The sequence below is a fragment of the Episyrphus balteatus genome, chromosome 1, assembly GCF_945859705.1.
Source record: "Episyrphus balteatus chromosome 1, idEpiBalt1.1, whole genome shotgun sequence".
Taxonomy (NCBI): Eukaryota; Metazoa; Arthropoda; class Insecta; order Diptera; family Syrphidae; genus Episyrphus; species Episyrphus balteatus.
Window position 1 is genome coordinate 115966717 of NC_079134.1, and position 17578 is coordinate 115984294.

The following is a 17578-nucleotide window of genomic DNA, read 5'->3' on the forward strand; positions in this document are numbered from 1 at the left end:
TTTCATTTATACAATGACAAAATAAACAAAATATATCATTAAAAATTACTTAATAAATAAATAATCACATAAATATCAATTTTACATCAAAATAACAATATTTTTTGTTATTTTTGTACTTGTAAATGCAACCATTCGATCGCACCGTATAGGTAGTGTATGAAACATACAAAATTCACCCTGCATACACTCGCTCCAAGAATAATAAAAATTATAATAAAAATATATTAAAAAACATCAAAAATATCAAAAATATTAAATATTTATGTGTCAAATAATGACATTTTGTGTTTTATGTTTATATACAACGTATAAAATACATAATTTTTGTTTAGTCAAACATTCCATTCCAGGTACAGCTGTATGCATGAAAAAAAAAACTCTGCAAGAATCATAACATTTTGTCGATGTAATCAATGGACCTAATAAACAAATTTTATAGCGTAAAAATAATATAATTAAGTAAAAAAAATAATTAAATTTCATGTTTCAGGCATATATACATCAATTCCAACGCATATAATTTGTTTATTTAAACATTCCATCTAAGGTTTTGTTCAAGAAAAAAAAAAGCAAACCTACTATGCAGCTTCTTTTGCAAGAATTATGAAATTCAACAGAAAGGAACGTGTATCCAATGGAAAAATAAACTTAAATAATGTACCTACAAGCTGCCTAGATACATATTTCTTAAATTCTTAGAAAAATGTAAAAAAATAAAGCATATCTACTAAATATTTTGCCTAAAAAGTATTTATCCCCTGCTAGAGGCGTAGATTGAGAAAAAAAAAAATTAAAAACCTAGCTATATTTATTCTAACTAATTTTCAATATGCAATTATTGAATGAAATTGGTTTGTATCTCTTTGAAATTATTTGTGGTCCTGAAAAGGACCGTTTTTTAATATAACGTGTAAAAATCTTAAGCACGTTCACCACGGATACGTCTGGCCAATTGAATGTCCTTTGGCATAATGGTTACACGCTTGGCATGAATAGCGCACAAGTTGGTATCTTCAAAAAGACCAACTAAGTATGCTTCACTTGCTTCTTGAAGCGCCATAACAGCTGAGCTCTGGAAACGCAAATCAGTTTTGAAATCTTGTGCGATTTCACGAACTAAACGTTGGAAAGGCAATTTGCGGATCAACAATTCAGTACTCTTCTGATAACGACGGATTTCACGAAGAGCCACAGTTCCGGGACGATAACGATGTGGTTTCTTTACACCTCCGGTGGCTGGAGCACTTTTACGAGCTGCTTTAGTAGCCAGCTGCTTCCTTGGAGCCTTTCCACCAGTCGATTTACGAGCAGTTTGCTTTGTACGAGCCATTTTTCACAATTTTATTTTTATTCACACTTGAACTAGACACAATCACTAAATAACTCTGAAAAATTTTAAAAATCTTGTTTATCAATACGAGCCTAAATTTGTCTCCGTTCAGTTGTTTTTTTTTTCATTCTCAAAAGAATTTCCAATTGGAGAGGCAAGAAAAAATAGCATAAATAATGTGGCAGTTGTAGCGCAAAACACACATTCAGTGTTCAACATTCAGTGCGCACACACCGTTAGCGGAAGTTTACTAAAAATCCACCCCTAATAAAAATATATAAAATTTAACTCAGGTATACCTGCGGGCTACCTGTGTTAATCCAATCGTTACCCTGAGTAATTCTCGGAACAAAGGTTTTTTTTAAAATAAGTGTTTCGTTTATCCAGTGTAATAAACATCCACTTCACGTGTGAGCCACTAGACGTCGAAGAAGAACTCCGGATCGAAGGGATCCCAGTTGTCAAAGTGACCCATTTCAAATCGAGGAGGACAAAGACGAAGGTATACAACAACTTTGTTGTGGAGGTTGCGAAGTCTAGCGACATCAATGAGGTCTGCGCTAAGACTCTCATTATGAACCAGAGGGTCTACTGGGAGCGGCTCAAGTCCAATGAAATTGTCCAGTGCCGAAACTGTCAGCGTTTCGGACATGTAGCCACCAACTGTGGCCGCCAATACGTTTGCGTGAAGTGCAAAGAAGCCCACGAGCCCGGACAATGCAAGAGGAAGGAGAACACTGGACTCGATGTTTGGTGTGCCAACTGCCAGAAGGAAGGACATCCAGCCAGTTTCAAGGGATGCCCCACTCTTAAGGCCCGCCTCACTGAGAGGAACAAGATCGCTGCTGAGAAGAAGGCGCAGAAGGAGATCGTCGCCAAATCAGCCTGCGTACTTACCCGCCCAGCGGTCAGCTATGCAGCAAGAGCGAAGCTTAATCTTCCACCCGGACCAACAGCAGCTAAGCAGAATCTACCACCCGCAACGAAGCCAAGGACTCCAGCCAAAACCATCCCTGCGAAGAAAGCGCCAGTGAAACCATCTTCAGGATCCATGAACCTCAACAATGAAGTCCAGCGGCTCCTTGGATCCAACCTCATCGCCCTCATGGATAAAGCCCGGAATGCCGTACCACCCAACTACAACCAACTGAGTGACAACGAGAAGTCCGCGGTCTTGGCCGCCTTTGTCTTCACAGTATGTCACTAAAGAAGCTCCGCATCCTGACGTATAACGTGAACTCGTTATACAGCCTAGAGAAGAGGACGTCATTTAACTTGTTTATGAAGAGCAACACCCCGGATATAGCCCTCATCAGTGAGACGAAGGTCACCAAAAGGAACAACATCAACATCAAAGGATACAAGACGTACCGCCAGGACAAAAACGAGGACCGCGTTGGAACAGCTATCTTCATAAAGGACAAACTCTCCCCCAATTCGGCAGAAGTCATCATCCCCGGACTGCGGACCAGCGAAGCCACCGCCATCAAGATGACCATTGGAGGGGGTGAGACCCTTACAATCATCAGCGTTTACTTCAAGTGCGCCTCCTTGTCAGCAAATATCCAAAGTGACCTGCACATACTCAACGGTTTCCTTAAGAGAAGCACCTACGGCATCATTGGCGGCGACTTCAACGCGAGACATACCCTATGGTCGGATGAACTAGTCAACCGAGAAGGCAGAGCCATCGTGGACTGGATGGAGCAGAACTGCGGCGAGCATTCCCTGGTGGTTATATCCCAGCCGAAACCGACCTTCCCAAGAACACCATCGACGTTGGACTTCTTCCTGGCTTCCTCAAATCTTGTGCACATACTTCCGGAATTCCGGAATTATATGTGTACTTTGGTCCCGAGTGATTCAGACCATGAAGCTGTTCAACTATCTATTAATCTAAGCCAACCTATTCTTTTTATTTCAGAACCTCCTGAGAACTTCATCAACTTCAGAAAGCTGGACATTGAGAGACTACACAAGGACATCGAGGACAATATTACCCTTCCACCGTCAAACAGGAACCTGCTGGATATGGAAATCGACGCAGCGATAGACAACCTCCAACACGCCGTTTCTGAAGCCCTGGAAAAGCAAAAGAAGCCGAAGACATCAAAGGACAGGTACCAGCATCTTCCGGAATACATCCAGAACCTGTATGCACACAGGCAGCGGCTAAGGAAAAGGCTCCAGCGGATCCACCAAAGCGAGCTGAATACTACCAACTCCAGCTACCAGACAGTTTGGAATGAGCTGCAACAAACGAACATCATGTTCCGGAACTCCATCCAGCACCACAACAACATCCAGTTCCAGAAGAGGTTGCAAGACATCAAACCAGGACCGGACGCATTCAAGAACATCAACAGCATCATCGGAAAACAGCCACAGATGCCAGAAACCGTCATCAGCAACAATGTAGAAGCAACCTCAACCCAGGACAAGGTTGAAGCGTTCGCTAACTACTTCGAGGGAAACTTCAAGCCGCACCCACCAACTGACCCCCCGTTCCTACAAGAAGTCGAGGCATCAATTCAGCAGACCCTACAGCCAAATCCAGCCATAATCAGCTTCGATGACACCAACCCAGCCAGTGATCCCACCAATTGCCCACACCTATGCAGTCTAGAGGAGGTTGCAGAGATCATCGGCAAAGCCAAGCCAAAAAAATCAGCTGGACCAGATGGAGTCTCCAACTATATCATCAAAAGGTTTCCAGAAGTTGTCATGATTTTCCTCACAATCATCCTCAACAACTGCATCAACAACTGCTACTTCCCCCGGACGTGGAAAACAGCGAAGATTGTGGCAATTCCGAAGAAAGGTGCATCCAACTTGGTATCCAACTACAGGCCAATTTCACTGCTCAACAACATCAGCAAATTACTGGAAGAAGTAATCCTCCGGAGACTGAAGAAATTCTGCAGTGACAATTCCATCATCCCTGACATGCAGTTTGGCTTTCGGGAAAAGCACTCAACGCTGCATCCACTACTGAAGTTTCAACACGACCTCACCACCTCCCTCAACAGTCATCGTGCCACCGTCGGATGCTTTCTGGATGTCGAGAAAGCATTTGATAGCGTTTGGATAGAAGGCCTAATACATAAACTACACGTATTACAGGTACCTTCGCCACTAATAAAAATTCTTTTTTCCTTTCTTTCTTTCAGGAAATTCTTCGTTCAAATTGACAACTTGAAATCCAACATGAAGGACATCGCAGCCGGAGTCGCCCAAGGCTCAAAACTTGGCCCCTTCCTCTACAGCCTGATGACTTCCGACCAACCGGTACCAATTGGATGTGAGAACCTGCTCTATGCTGACGACTCGCTTACTTACACATCATCAATGTCATCGCTCATGGCTGTCCGGAAAGTAGAAGCCCACATCAGCAGACTCTTCAACTTTTACAAAAAATGGGGCATCCGTATCAACACTTCGAAATCGGAACTTGTCTGCTTCAGGAGACCTACCACTAATGGAGGAAGCCGCTCAGCAGGCGTTTGCCGAAATCTAGTCCTGAAACTCCCTGATGGATCCACCATAGCTGCCAAACAGAACGTGAAGTACCTGGGAATCCAATTCAACGAGCTGTTAAGGTTCAACCCGCACTCAAGGAACGTATTGAGGAAAGCCAACTGGGCCTTCCACCGCGTATACCCATTGATGAAGAAGAGAGCAGGACTAAGTCAGCCAACGAAGTTACTGATCTACAAGCAGCTCATAAGACCAGTCATCAGCTACTCCTTCCCAGTGTGGTTCACCATCTCGAAGACAGCCATGAAGGAGCTTCAAATATTTGAAAGGAAGATACTCAGGATCTGCACCGGCCTGCACTTCGACCGACAGCGACGGAAATACTACAGGAACGAACATCTCTACTCCGAAGCCAACATGATGCCACTGGACAAATACCTAGTTCTCTCGGCGAAGAGACTAGTGAGGAACACCATCGACCACCCGAATCAGCTAATGAGAAGGATGACCACTGAACAACGACATCCAGAGCCAAGATACCTCAGCGTGATGGAAACTCTAGATGACAACATACTCAAGGACAACGAGGAGGCAGTCTCGTTCTACGCTGACACTGGGTCAGCCTTCTACCGCGGCTAAACACCACTCCCCCAACCTACACCAAAACCACCATTGACAACCGGGAATGAACACCCTGAGAACGATAAAGTCAGCCGACTTTTAATTTAAATTTTTTGACATGTATTTTATTATTCATAAATTGTTAATCTTAAGACAATGTATAACGTTAGGCCCCCTATGTGCCAACAAATGTAAAATTATCATAAGTTTATCATATTAGTTATAAGTCAAAATTGTATATATATAATGTTCAATAAACCAAAAAACGGTGAGCTCACAGTTCTCGTTCAATCGCGCAAAACACAGTTCAACAGTGACTTTTGTGCGGTGAATATCAAATTATCTTAAAGAAAAATGACTGGTCGTGGTAAAGGAGGAAAAGGTTTGGGCAAAGGTGGCGCTAAACGTCATCGTAAAGTGTTGCGTGATAATATCCAAGGTATTACCAAACCAGCAATTCGTCGATTGGCTCGTCGTGGTGGTGTAAAACGTATTTCTGGTCTGATTTACGAAGAAACCCGTGGTGTTCTAAAAGTGTTCCTGGAAAATGTTATCCGTGATGCTGTTACTTACACTGAACACGCCAAGCGTAAGACCGTCACCGCCATGGATGTAGTTTACGCTTTGAAGAGACAAGGGCGTACTCTTTATGGTTTCGGAGGTTAATTTCCTCTCGTTTAAAAACAAACAATCGGTCCTTTTCAGGACCACAATAAAATCTTAAATTGATATACACTTAAATTTTACTGTTTTAAAATTCATACGTATTGATCGTCTGAAATAAAAAAAAATTTGATTGAAACGAACAAGAAAATAAAATTTTTTTCAAATATTTGAATCTACATATATATTTGTATATGTATGTGGAAATCTGAAAAAAAAAAATATATGAAGACAGAAAATAAAATGAAGAAAAAGAAAATGGCTACCTGTGGTAAATTAAATTATTTTTTTTACCTAGCTTTGACGCGCCTGAAATAATAAAGTAATTGATAAATTCTTAGAAAAGAAAAATAATTAAAATATTATTGCTTTTCAAACGAACACATCGATTATTACAAGTCAAACAAAACCAAATCCATATTTTTTACCTTTTTATGAATCTTTTACCTAGGTATATTTTTGTAAGTATCTTAAATGCGCTATTTTTTTATTTTTCAATCAAATTAAGCTATTTTGTATGTGTTCGAGCGTTTTTTTCTATTAAAAACAAACAAACAACAACAACAACATTTTAAATTAATAAAGGTTCGTAATGAAAAAATCGATGTATCTCTCGTAGAAATGGTTTGTCGTCCTGAAAAGGACGGTTTTTTTTTGTGTTTCTTGTTTTTGCAGCACAATAGGTACCAAATTTAGGCACTCTTTTCGGTTTTCTTTGGCAACAAAACAGCTTGGATATTGGGAAGAACACCACCTTGAGCAATTGTTACACCAGAAAGCAATTTGTTCAATTCCTCGTCATTACGGATGGCCAATTGCAAATGGCGGGGGATGATTCTTGTCTTCTTGTTGTCACGAGCAGCATTTCCCGCCAATTCCAAAACTTCAGCCGCCAAATATTCCATAACAGCTGCCAAATACACTGGGGCACCAGCTCCGACGCGCTCAGCATAGTTACCCTTGCGGAGCAAACGATGGATACGACCAACAGGGAATTGAAGCCCAGCACGGTTTGAGCGGGACTTTGCCTTTCCCTTCACTTTTCCACCTTTACCACGACCAGACATATTAAAACTTTTTATTTAGATTAAACAATTTAAGAGAAAAAGACTTGTTCACTTCAGCACTGCACACTGTATTCTGACCGAATCACAAATGCTCACTTTTATTTATACAAATCTTGCAGCTGCTCACACATCGAAAAAGCGGTGTGTAAAATTGACAACTGCTCGTACAAACAGGGAACATTAACTGGGGGAAATGTACGGTGAGCTCACTCATTCAGTTCAGTGTCATTCAGTCAGTGCGAACGGACGTGTGCGCGGAATTTTTACGGACATTAAAAAATCCACCCCTAAAAACGGACAACAGCGGATTAAGCGAAGGACTACCTGCGCCTACCTGCGACCATAAAAGGGTTTTTCCCCAAAAAGGATTATCCTTTTCTTAATTACCACCAAAAATTATTATTTCCCTAATCACTTTATTTTTCAGCAATAAAACCTTTTGGTAATCCCATTATGGGTAAATCCGAGAGGAGGAAGAATGACGTAAAGCAGGCTTACGAGGCTTTTAAAAGCCACGTAAAAGCAGGCATGAAGACCCATGGAAAGGAGTTCCTGGTCTCCATGCACGCCAAGCTCAGCGACATCCCAACTAACAATTTAGCTTTCATTAGGTTCGATTTTTTCAATTCGGCAAGTTATAGCTAATAAAAAGTTTATTTAAAGTTTAATTATGCAGTTCAACCATTTGGAAGTAAAAGAAGACCTCTTTAAATCCTTTTTATAGAGTTCTGAACAACACTTGTATATATAAATTACAAATGGTCTTCTTAAGAACAACTTAAAGATATTTACAAAAAGACCTGTTTGTCTAAGCATCATTAAGACCTGTTTAAAGAGGTTTACCAAATACATAACCCATTTTATCAACGCCTTGTTAATAAAGCTATTTGCTGTTGTAAGTAAACGTTTGATAGAAATGTTTGCTTGTTTAATTTGTGACATTTCCAATTTGTGAGTAAACATAAATGGTGTCCAATTGAATTTTACTTTAATATTTTTTTTTGTTAGTGAATTAAATCTCTTTTTAGCACTTTGTATTGGTTTTGTTGTGGCTATAATGAAATGATAAAATTGTAATTAGAAAAATATTAATCGCTTTCGCTGATATTTGCAGTCGGATATCTCCATCACCAAACTCAAGTTAAGAAGAGGGTCGGATATTTAATGAATTACATACATATGTATACGAACAATAACAGTGGTAAATCTGAATAAAAAAAAAAAAGTTATAAATAATAAACCTACGCAATTTTTTTTTTATCGAACAAAAATGCAAACAAAGATATGAAATATATTTTCATTTATTTGAAAAATAATTTTGCAAAGTATTAGCTATCACAATTTTGGAGAAAATAGTAAGGGACAAATTACAAAACCAATATATTCACAATTTTCCAGTTCTCTTTTACATTGAGTTTGGTCTGGTGGATGCGTGCTGGGCTGGTATGCGGGATACGTGGGTTCAATTCCTACCTGGGCCTTGTAAGTAAAGTAATGTTTTTTCAATTAAAATAAATTTATTTCATTTCAGGAAAAAGAAAAAATGCAGAAGAAGTACCAAAAAGAAAAAAAAAATACAAATTATAAAAGAAATAAATAAAATAAATAAATTCACATGTGAATATTTTTTTTCTTTTATATGACAGCCTTATTCATACTGTATTATGATGTTCTTTAAGAAGCTAAATAGCGTTTTCTGAACACACTATATGTGTCTTTGCTAACTTTTGAAAGACCTTGTTAAAATGTTGTTAAAAAAGCTTATTAATTTCATAGCACTTGTGAAAGAAAGTCTTAAGGCAATTAAATAACCTCGGTAATTTACGCCAAAGTGGCTTGTATAAGATTTGCTGTTGTTATTTTACAAATAAAAAATTAGCCTGTATTGACACTATTGGAAATCAAATTGTTAGTTGGGATCGAGCAACTGTACGAGGAACGCCAGGAAGAAGACGCCGCCATCAACGAGACTGTGGAATCCCCAGAAGAACCAGTCTCTGAGGAAGAGGAAGACAACATGGAAACGGAAAGTGAAACCGAGGAAATGGTTACACTGGAATCTGACTGCGAACAGGAGTTCCAGGTCGTTCGAAACCGGAAGAGGAAAACTTCCACATCGCCCAATTCATCGCCAAAAAAAGTACCACCCAAGAAGGTAGCAATAGAGGACAAAACCCTACCAAAACAACCCGAAGGAAACGCCAGCCAGCAACCTACCAAACAGCCAGTTCAACAACTAAGCCAGCAAACTAGGAACGGACCATCAGCTCCAGAAACGAAAACATCATTGATGCCACCAATCATCTGCTATGGATTGAACGTAGCAGCCATCACCAAAACACTGAAGGAAGACGGAATCAGCTTCAAGATCCACAACATCAACCAGTCTAAGTCCGTCATCACAACCCGGACATTGGAGGAACATCAAAAAATCAGGACCATGCTAAGGAAAGGAAACACAGAATTCAACACTTACACAGCCAAGGAAGACAAGAAGAAGCTCTTAGTGCTCAAATCAATGCACTACACCCACGATCCCAAGGAAATCAAGGACGAATTACTAAAGGAAGGAATCCCGGTCATCTCAGTGAGCCCATACAAAATGAGAGGAGACAAAAAATGCAACAGCTTCGTGGTTGAAGTGCAAAAAACAGCGGACCTGCCCAGCATTTACAAAAATACTTTACTCATGAACCAGAAAGTTCATTGGGAAAAGTTTAAGAGCACCTCCATCTCCCAGTGCAAGAACTGCCAAAAGTTCGGCCATGTGGCCAGCAACTGTGGGATGAAGTACAGGTGCGTAAAATGCAACAACAGCCATTTACCAGGACAATGCGCTAGGACAGCCAACAACATCACGGACGACAAGGTCTACTGCGTCAACTGCCAACAAACCGGACACCCGGCAAGCTACAGCGGATGCCCAACAAGGAAGAAGAAATTAGCAGAGAAGGCGAAACAAGCAGCACTCAAACAGGAGAAACACCAATTTGCCCAGCAGTCAGCCACCAAAGCAGTCGTAAGTGGAATATCTTACGCAAACGCAGCAAAAACCAGCATGAAGGCACCTAGGAAAGCCACACCACCAACAGCCCCCCAGCCCACACCGAAACCATCAGCTTCGAAGCCAGCACCACAGCCCAAGAAGACCAGCCAGAAAGGACCAGCACCATCATCATCAACATCATTCAACATCTTCGATGATACTGAAAGATTGTTTGGAACAGATCTTCTTTCTCTTCTCCAGAAGGCAAAGAAGATTGTTCCAAGCAACTACGGTAGTTTGGATGATAAGCAAAAAACAGTAATTTTGGGTAAACTTATATGCGAATTATGTATATAAGAACCCACATTTCTTTTATAACATATAATTTAAATTCTATTTATTCCACAGCGAGAAGAACTGCCCTTGCATTGTTCTTAAAAACTAAAAAACCAGACATTATTTTCTTACAGGAAACAAACATCACCGCCAGGAACCACTTTAAACCGGATGGATACACGTCCTACAGAGAGGACAAAACAACGGATGGCAGAGGAACAGCAATTCTTCATAAATCAGACCTCAGGAGCGAACAGGCTAGGATTACTGGACTAAGGAGCATGGAGACAACAGCCGCCATCATCAGACTAAATGACTCCGACACACTGCTAGTGGTCTCAGTCTACAACAAATGCAACGCAAACAGGAGCGACATACTGCATAATTTGCACGTAATCAACGCAGTGGCAAATCAACACACGTACTGTGTTATAGGAGGAGACTTCAACGCCCGTCACAGCCTTTGGATGGATGACACAGATAACCTACCCGGAATAGCCATTGTAGACTGGCTACATGGCAACCCCGAACTCCATTCACTGGTTGCAGTATCACAACCTAAACCAACTTACCCTAGAACACCATCTCATCTTGATTTCTTTCTAGTGACATCAAATTTCATCAACATCCTGGAGGAATTACGGAACTATAGCTGTGTTGCACACGATAGTGACTCCGACCATCTTGCAGTGGAGCTAAGGATACGATTGGCCCAAAGGATTTTCAGTGATCAACCCCAACCAGAGACATTCATCAACTACAACAGGATTAACTGGACAAGGTTCCGTGCAGAACTCAACGATGGACTCCCGGACATCCCAACCACCAACAACCTCACCAACACCGAGATCGACAACGCAATAAAGTGCTTCGAGACCACAGTGAACAGCGCTTTGGACAGGCAGAAGACCACTAGGACCAGCAGAGATCGCTATGCCAACATGCCTGAGCATATACAGGCCATATATGCTCATAGACAAAGGCTAAGGAAGAAACTCCAAAGGATTTACCACCGGACATACAACAGGGAAAACGACGAGTATAGACGTGTACACTCCGAGCTACAATGTACCAACACCATGTTCAACCAGGCGGTAAAACACCATCACGAAGAAAACTTCAGGAAGCGATTAGAGGACATAAAACCTGGACCGGACACCTTCAAGAAAATCAATGTACTCGTTGGAAGGAAGAGTACACTGCCGGAAACAATTAATCATGGACAAGGGACAGCATCCACAGCAGCGGAGAAAGCGGAAGTATTTGCCGACCACTTCGAGGACAACTTCAAGGACCGCCCACCAACACACCTACCAGATTTCATCGAAGAAGTAGATGCCAGATACGAGGAGATAGATGCCAACAGCGACCCAATCACCATCTTCAACGAGGACAACCCTGCGGAGAAACCACTTATGAATGATACTTTCACTTCTTTCGAAGAAGTGTCTGATATAATTCATAGTGGGAACTCAAAAAAGTCAGCGGGAAGTGATAAGATCTCTAACTTTGTGCTTAAAAAGTTACCGAATCTAGCATTACTTCTCCTGACTATCATCTTTAACAACTGCATCAACAACAGCTACTTCCCAACATCATGGAAAATGGCAAAAGTAGTTCCTGTGCCAAAGAAGACCAACCGCGACAACGTAGAAGGATATCGACCGATTTCTCTTCTCTGCTGTGTGAGCAAGATCCTGGAGGCGCTCATCTTAAGGAAAATCAACAACCACTGCACGGAAAGGGATATCATACCACAGTTCCAGTACGGCTTTCGAGGAAAACATTCAACGATTCATCCCCTGATTGGACTCCACACAGACGTCACCCTTGGACTCAACAAAAAGGAAACAACAATAGCTTGTCTCCTGGACATCGAAAAGGCTTTCGATACAGTTTGGATAAAAGGACTTGTATTCAAACTAACAGAGCTCGGACTCCCGAGCAACCTGGTAAAAATAATAAAAAATTTTCTAACACATAGATTCTTTTATGTACAGGTTAACAAGAACGAGTCCACGAGGAAAACAATCTGCGCTGGAGTGCCGCAAGGATCGAAATTGGGACCAATCCTCTTCAACATATATACCGCTGACCAGCCCACCAACATCCCAGGAACGAAGACGAAGCTTTTTGCCGACGACTCCATCACATATGCGACATCACTTTCTCCCGAAATAGCTGCCAGGAGAGTGGAGGACCACATCAGGAACTTATGGGACTATTATCTAAAATGGGGATTGAAGATCAACAGCAACAAGACCGAGCTCATTTGCTTCAGGCCACCAACAACAGCAACGAGAGGACGCAGAGCTTTTGCATCACGCTGTGATGACATAAGCATAAAGCTTCCTGACAACACGGAGATAAAGGTACAAACAACAACCAAGTACCTAGGAATCAACTTTACCAACCGGTTCAAGTTCAACAACCACGCAGCCTTAATGGTGAAGAGAGCCAACTTTTCCCTTCACTTGGTCCATCCGCTTCTCAGGAAACGGAACGGATTGAGCAAGAAGACGAAACTTTTGGTTTATAAGCAGCTAATCCGGCCAGTAGTGACATATGCCTGCCCCATATGGTTCACCATTTCCCCAACATCAATGAAGAAGATCCAGCTATTCGAAAGGAAGATACTTCGCATCTGTACAGGACTACAGCGACACCCAGTTACGAGGAGATACTACCCAACCAGGAAATTGTACGAGGAGGCAAAATTGATTCCCATTGATCAATTTATGCGGCAGCTATCAACGAAGATCATCAGGAACCTGGAACACCATCCGAATTCAGAAGTCCAACAATTACTCCAGCAACAACTAGAGCCCAGCCATCGCTACCTGAACGTTCGAGCCATCACAGACGACCGATTCGAGGATATAATGGACAACGAAGAAACACCGTTCTACGAAAAAACCACCAATCAACACTATAGAGGGTAAAATATCTATAAGTAGATTTTATATTAAATTCTTAAAAAACAAACCATGTAAAATATATTAAAATATTTAGAAAACTCATGTAATAGATTAAGTAAACAAAAATATGATATTGTAAAATAGCATTATATAGAGTCATTAGAAGTACGTCGGGCCCCTATTGTTGAGCCGACATGATTAATATAGTTATAAGTTTAGTTTTAAGTCAATTGTATATAAAACAAATTGAAAAATATAAAAACCTTAATTTAAATTCAAAAAAAAAAAAAAAAAAAAAAAAAACGGTGAGCTCACAGTTCTCGTTCAATCGTCATAGTGTTCAGTTACTACAACAGTGAAGTGAAGTGAAATTAAAAATGCCGCCCAAGACTAGTGGTAAAGCAGCAAAGAAGGCCGGAAAGGCACAAAAAAATATCACCAAGACCGATAAGAAGAAGAAGCGCAAGAGGAAGGAAAGCTACGCAATCTACATTTACAAAGTACTCAAGCAAGTACATCCCGACACTGGTATTTCATCGAAAGCCATGAGCATCATGAACAGTTTTGTAAATGATATCTTCGAAAGGATTGCCGCTGAAGCTTCGCGTTTAGCTCACTACAATAAACGCTCAACAATCACAAGTCGGGAGATCCAAACTGCCGTGCGATTGTTGTTGCCTGGTGAACTTGCCAAGCACGCTGTTAGTGAAGGAACTAAGGCAGTTACCAAATACACAAGCTCGAAGTAATTTATTTACTGAATTTCTTCAATAAATGGCCCTTTTCAGGGCCGCAAAAATATCAAAAAGAGATACCAACCAAATTCACAAAAAAAATCTATGATTTCTATTAGGGAATTTATGTATATTGAAAAAAAAAAAATTAAATCATTCTATTCTCGCATTGATTTTGTTTGAGAAAATTATGTAGCGTCGATATGTTTTTTTTTTTTGAGAAAACTAAGTATCGTCGACATATTTTTTTTAATTTTTTTTTTCTTTTGAGAAAACTATGCAGCGTCGTCGGTCGTCGCCATGTTTTTTTCTCGAGAAAACTATCGAGCATCGACATTTTTTTTTAGAATATTGTAGCATCGATATAATTGTATTGACATAAATTTGTAATAAAATTGAAAATCATCACATTCTTCGCATTTAATTTCTAAAATTGTTTGCAGTTTGAATAAAAATCATAGACTCCATACAAAAAAAAAACCTAAACTAAAACTGTTCTGTTTGGATTTGAAGGAAAAACCTACTTCTTTTCTTTGTTTTTTTTCAATTTGTAGCAATTGAAGTTTGAATCTCTTTGAAAAAAAATTTGTAGTCCTGAAAAGGACTGTGGTTTTGTATATTAATTTCAAATTTATATTGAAATTACTTCTTAGCCTTCTTGGCAGCAACCGCCTTTTTGGGTTTAGCTGCAGATGCTGTCGCTGATTTTGCTTTTGGTACTTTTGGCTTGGGAGCAGCGGCCTTTGCTTTAGTTGGTTTAGCTTTGACTGCGGTAGTTTTCTTAGCACTTTTTACCTTTGGCTTTTCTACCTTCTTTTTATCGGCAGTCTTTTTTGTAGTGGCAGCAGCTTTCTTCACTTTCTTCTCACCAGCAGCCTTCTTCAATTTTTTGTCACCAGCTGCAGCGGCTTTTGGTTTAGCAGCAGATTTTTTCTTCTCGGCGGACTTTGCTTTTGGTTCCTTGCTTGCTAATGCAGACAATTTGAAAGAACCAGCAGCACCCTTTCCTTTTGTTTGCACTAATTTACCACTAATCACAGCACTTTTCAAGTATTTTTTGATAAATGGAGCAAGTTTTTGAACGTCCACCTTGTAAGTAGCTGCGATGTATTTTTTGATAGCCAACAACGAAGAGCCACCACGTTCCTTCAATGTCTTGATGGCGGCATCAACCATTTGCTGAGTAGGAGGATGAGTTGGAGTTGATTTTGGTTTCTTTGAACCACTGGCAGCAGCCTTCTTGGGTTTTTTTTCTGCAACAACGGCAGGAGATGCAGCGACAGTATCGGACATTTTGATTTTTTTATTAAAATATAACTTTCAATATAATAAAACACTTTTAAGAATTCACTTTTTTTTTGGTAATCTTCAAGCGAAATATCAACTCATAGACTTGAATTGATGAGAATCAACGAGAACGAAGGTATACAAAATTTTCATTTATTTGAACGCTTTTACACTGTTGCATCCTTAGGTTAGTCTGAAAAATTAAAGATTTTTCATATTTTTAGCTAGAATTTTACAAAAAAACTAATAAACTATATTCATACAATATAATAGTTTATTATTTAAATATTTTTTCCAAAAAATAACTTCCAGTTATGGCACAAACTACATTTGAAGTCAATGATTGATGTTTTTTTTTCAATACTTACGTTTAAGAACGCTTATAATTTAACAACAAAATATATTTTCTTATCAAAATTAACTTTTTTATATTGTTAATAGTTCAACTAACTAAATTGTTGCAAAATTTGAGCAAAAAACAATAACATTTCTTTTAAAATCAATTAAAACTATTTGAGTAATGAAACGCGTCTTTCACTTTCTCTAGGCGGTGGCATTTTGTTACAAAATTAGTTTTTCATTTATACAATGACAAAATAAACAAAATATATCATTAAAAATTACTTAATAAATAAATAATCACATAAATATCAATTTTACATCAAAATAACAATATTTTTTGTTATTTTTGTACTTGTAAATGCAACCATTCGATCGCACCGTATAGGTAGTGTATGAAACATACAAAATTCACCCTGCATACACTCGCTCCAAGAATAATAAAAATTATAATAAAAACATATTAAAAAACATCAAAAATATCAAAAATATTAAATATTTATGTGTCAAATAATGACATTTTGTGTTTTATGTTTATATACAACGTATAAAATACATAATTTTTGTTTAGTCAAACATTCCATTCCAGGTACAGCTGTATGCATGAAAAAAAAAACTCTGCAAGAATCATAACATTTTGTCGATGTAATCAATGGACCTAATAAACAAATTTTATAGCGTAAAAATAATATAATTAAGTAAAAAAAATAATTAAATTTCATGTTTCAGGCATATATACATCAATTCCAACGCATATAATTTGTTTATTTAAACATTCCATCTAAGGTTTTGTTCAAGAAAAAAAAAAGCAAACCTACTATGCAGCTTCTTTTGCAAGAATTATGAAATTCAACAGAAAGGAACGTGTATCCAATGGAAAAATAAACTTAAATAATGTACCTACAAGCTGCCTAGATACATATTTCTTAAATTCTTAGAAAAATGTAAAAAAATAAAGCATATCTACTAAATATTTTGCCTAAAAAGTATTTATCCCCTGCTAGAGGCGTAGATTGAGAAAAAAAAAATTAAAAACCTAGCTATATTTATTCTAACTAATTTTCAATATGCAATTATTGAATGAAATTGGTTTGTATCTCTTTGAAATTATTTGTGGTCCTGAAAAGGACCGTTTTTTAATATAACGTGTTAAAATCTTAAGCACGTTCACCACGGATACGTCTGGCCAATTGAATGTCCTTTGGCATAATGGTTACACGCTTGGCATGAATAGCGCACAAGTTGGTATCTTCAAAAAGACCAACTAAGTATGCTTCACTTGCTTCTTGAAGCGCCATAACAGCTGAGCTCTGGAAACGCAAATCAGTTTTGAAATCTTGTGCGATTTCACGAACTAAACGTTGGAAAGGCAATTTGCGGATCAACAATTCAGTACTCTTCTGATAACGACGGATTTCACGAAGAGCCACAGTTCCGGGACGATAACGATGTGGTTTCTTTACACCTCCGGTGGCTGGAGCACTTTTACGAGCTGCTTTAGTAGCCAGCTGCTTCCTTGGAGCCTTTCCACCAGTCGATTTACGAGCAGTTTGCTTTGTACGAGCCATTTTTCACAATTTTATTTTTATTCACACTTGAACTAGACACAATCACTAAATAACTCTGAAAAATTTTAAAAATCTTGTTTATCAATACGAGCCTAAATTTGTCTCCGTTCAGTTGTTTTTTTTTCATTCTCAAAAGAATTTCCAATTGGAGAGGCAAGAAAAAATAGCATAAATAATGTGGCAGTTGTAGCGCAAAACACAGTTCAACAGTGACTTTTGTGCGGTGAATATCAAATTATCTTAAAGAAA

General features: G+C 39.1%; 4 protein-coding genes across 4 annotated transcripts; 1 reads left to right on the top strand and 3 right to left on the bottom strand.

Annotated features, from left to right (window-relative positions):
• Positions 1 to 6748: 6748 nt before the first annotated feature.
• LOC129905499 (histone H2A) lies at positions 6749 to 7167 on the bottom strand. Its single transcript, XM_055980968.1, has one exon. It carries the CDS (start codon positions 7159 to 7161, stop codon positions 6787 to 6789), a length of 375 nt encoding a protein of 124 aa, XP_055836943.1. The 5' UTR covers positions 7162 to 7167; the 3' UTR covers positions 6749 to 6786.
• Positions 7168 to 13778: 6611 nt separating this feature from the next.
• Positions 13779 to 14150, top strand: LOC129910193 (histone H2B). The gene has a single exon (XM_055987470.1). The coding sequence runs from the start codon at positions 13779 to 13781 to the stop codon at positions 14148 to 14150; it is 372 nt and encodes a 123-aa protein (XP_055843445.1).
• Positions 14151 to 14733: 583 nt separating this feature from the next.
• Positions 14734 to 15454, bottom strand: LOC129905494 (histone H1-like). The gene has a single exon (XM_055980963.1). The coding sequence runs from the start codon at positions 15426 to 15428 to the stop codon at positions 14778 to 14780; it is 651 nt and encodes a 216-aa protein (XP_055836938.1). The 5' UTR covers positions 15429 to 15454; the 3' UTR covers positions 14734 to 14777.
• Positions 15455 to 16918: 1464 nt separating this feature from the next.
• Positions 16919 to 17329, bottom strand: LOC129910202 (histone H3). The gene has a single exon (XM_055987483.1). The coding sequence runs from the start codon at positions 17327 to 17329 to the stop codon at positions 16919 to 16921; it is 411 nt and encodes a 136-aa protein (XP_055843458.1).
• Between the last annotated feature and the right edge of the window lie 249 nt (positions 17330 to 17578).

Excerpts from the sequence above, each read along its gene's own strand:
- LOC129905499 (XM_055980968.1), bottom strand. The coding sequence starts at position 7,161 with ATGTCTGGTCGTGGTAAAGGTGGAAAAGTGAAGGGAAAGGCAAAGTCC.
- LOC129910202 (XM_055987483.1), bottom strand. The coding sequence starts at position 17,329 with ATGGCTCGTACAAAGCAAACTGCTCGTAAATCGACTGGTGGAAAGGCT.
- LOC129905494 (XM_055980963.1), bottom strand. The coding sequence starts at position 15,428 with ATGTCCGATACTGTCGCTGCATCTCCTGCCGTTGTTGCAGAAAAAAAA.
- LOC129910193 (XM_055987470.1), top strand. The coding sequence starts at position 13,779 with ATGCCGCCCAAGACTAGTGGTAAAGCAGCAAAGAAGGCCGGAAAGGCA.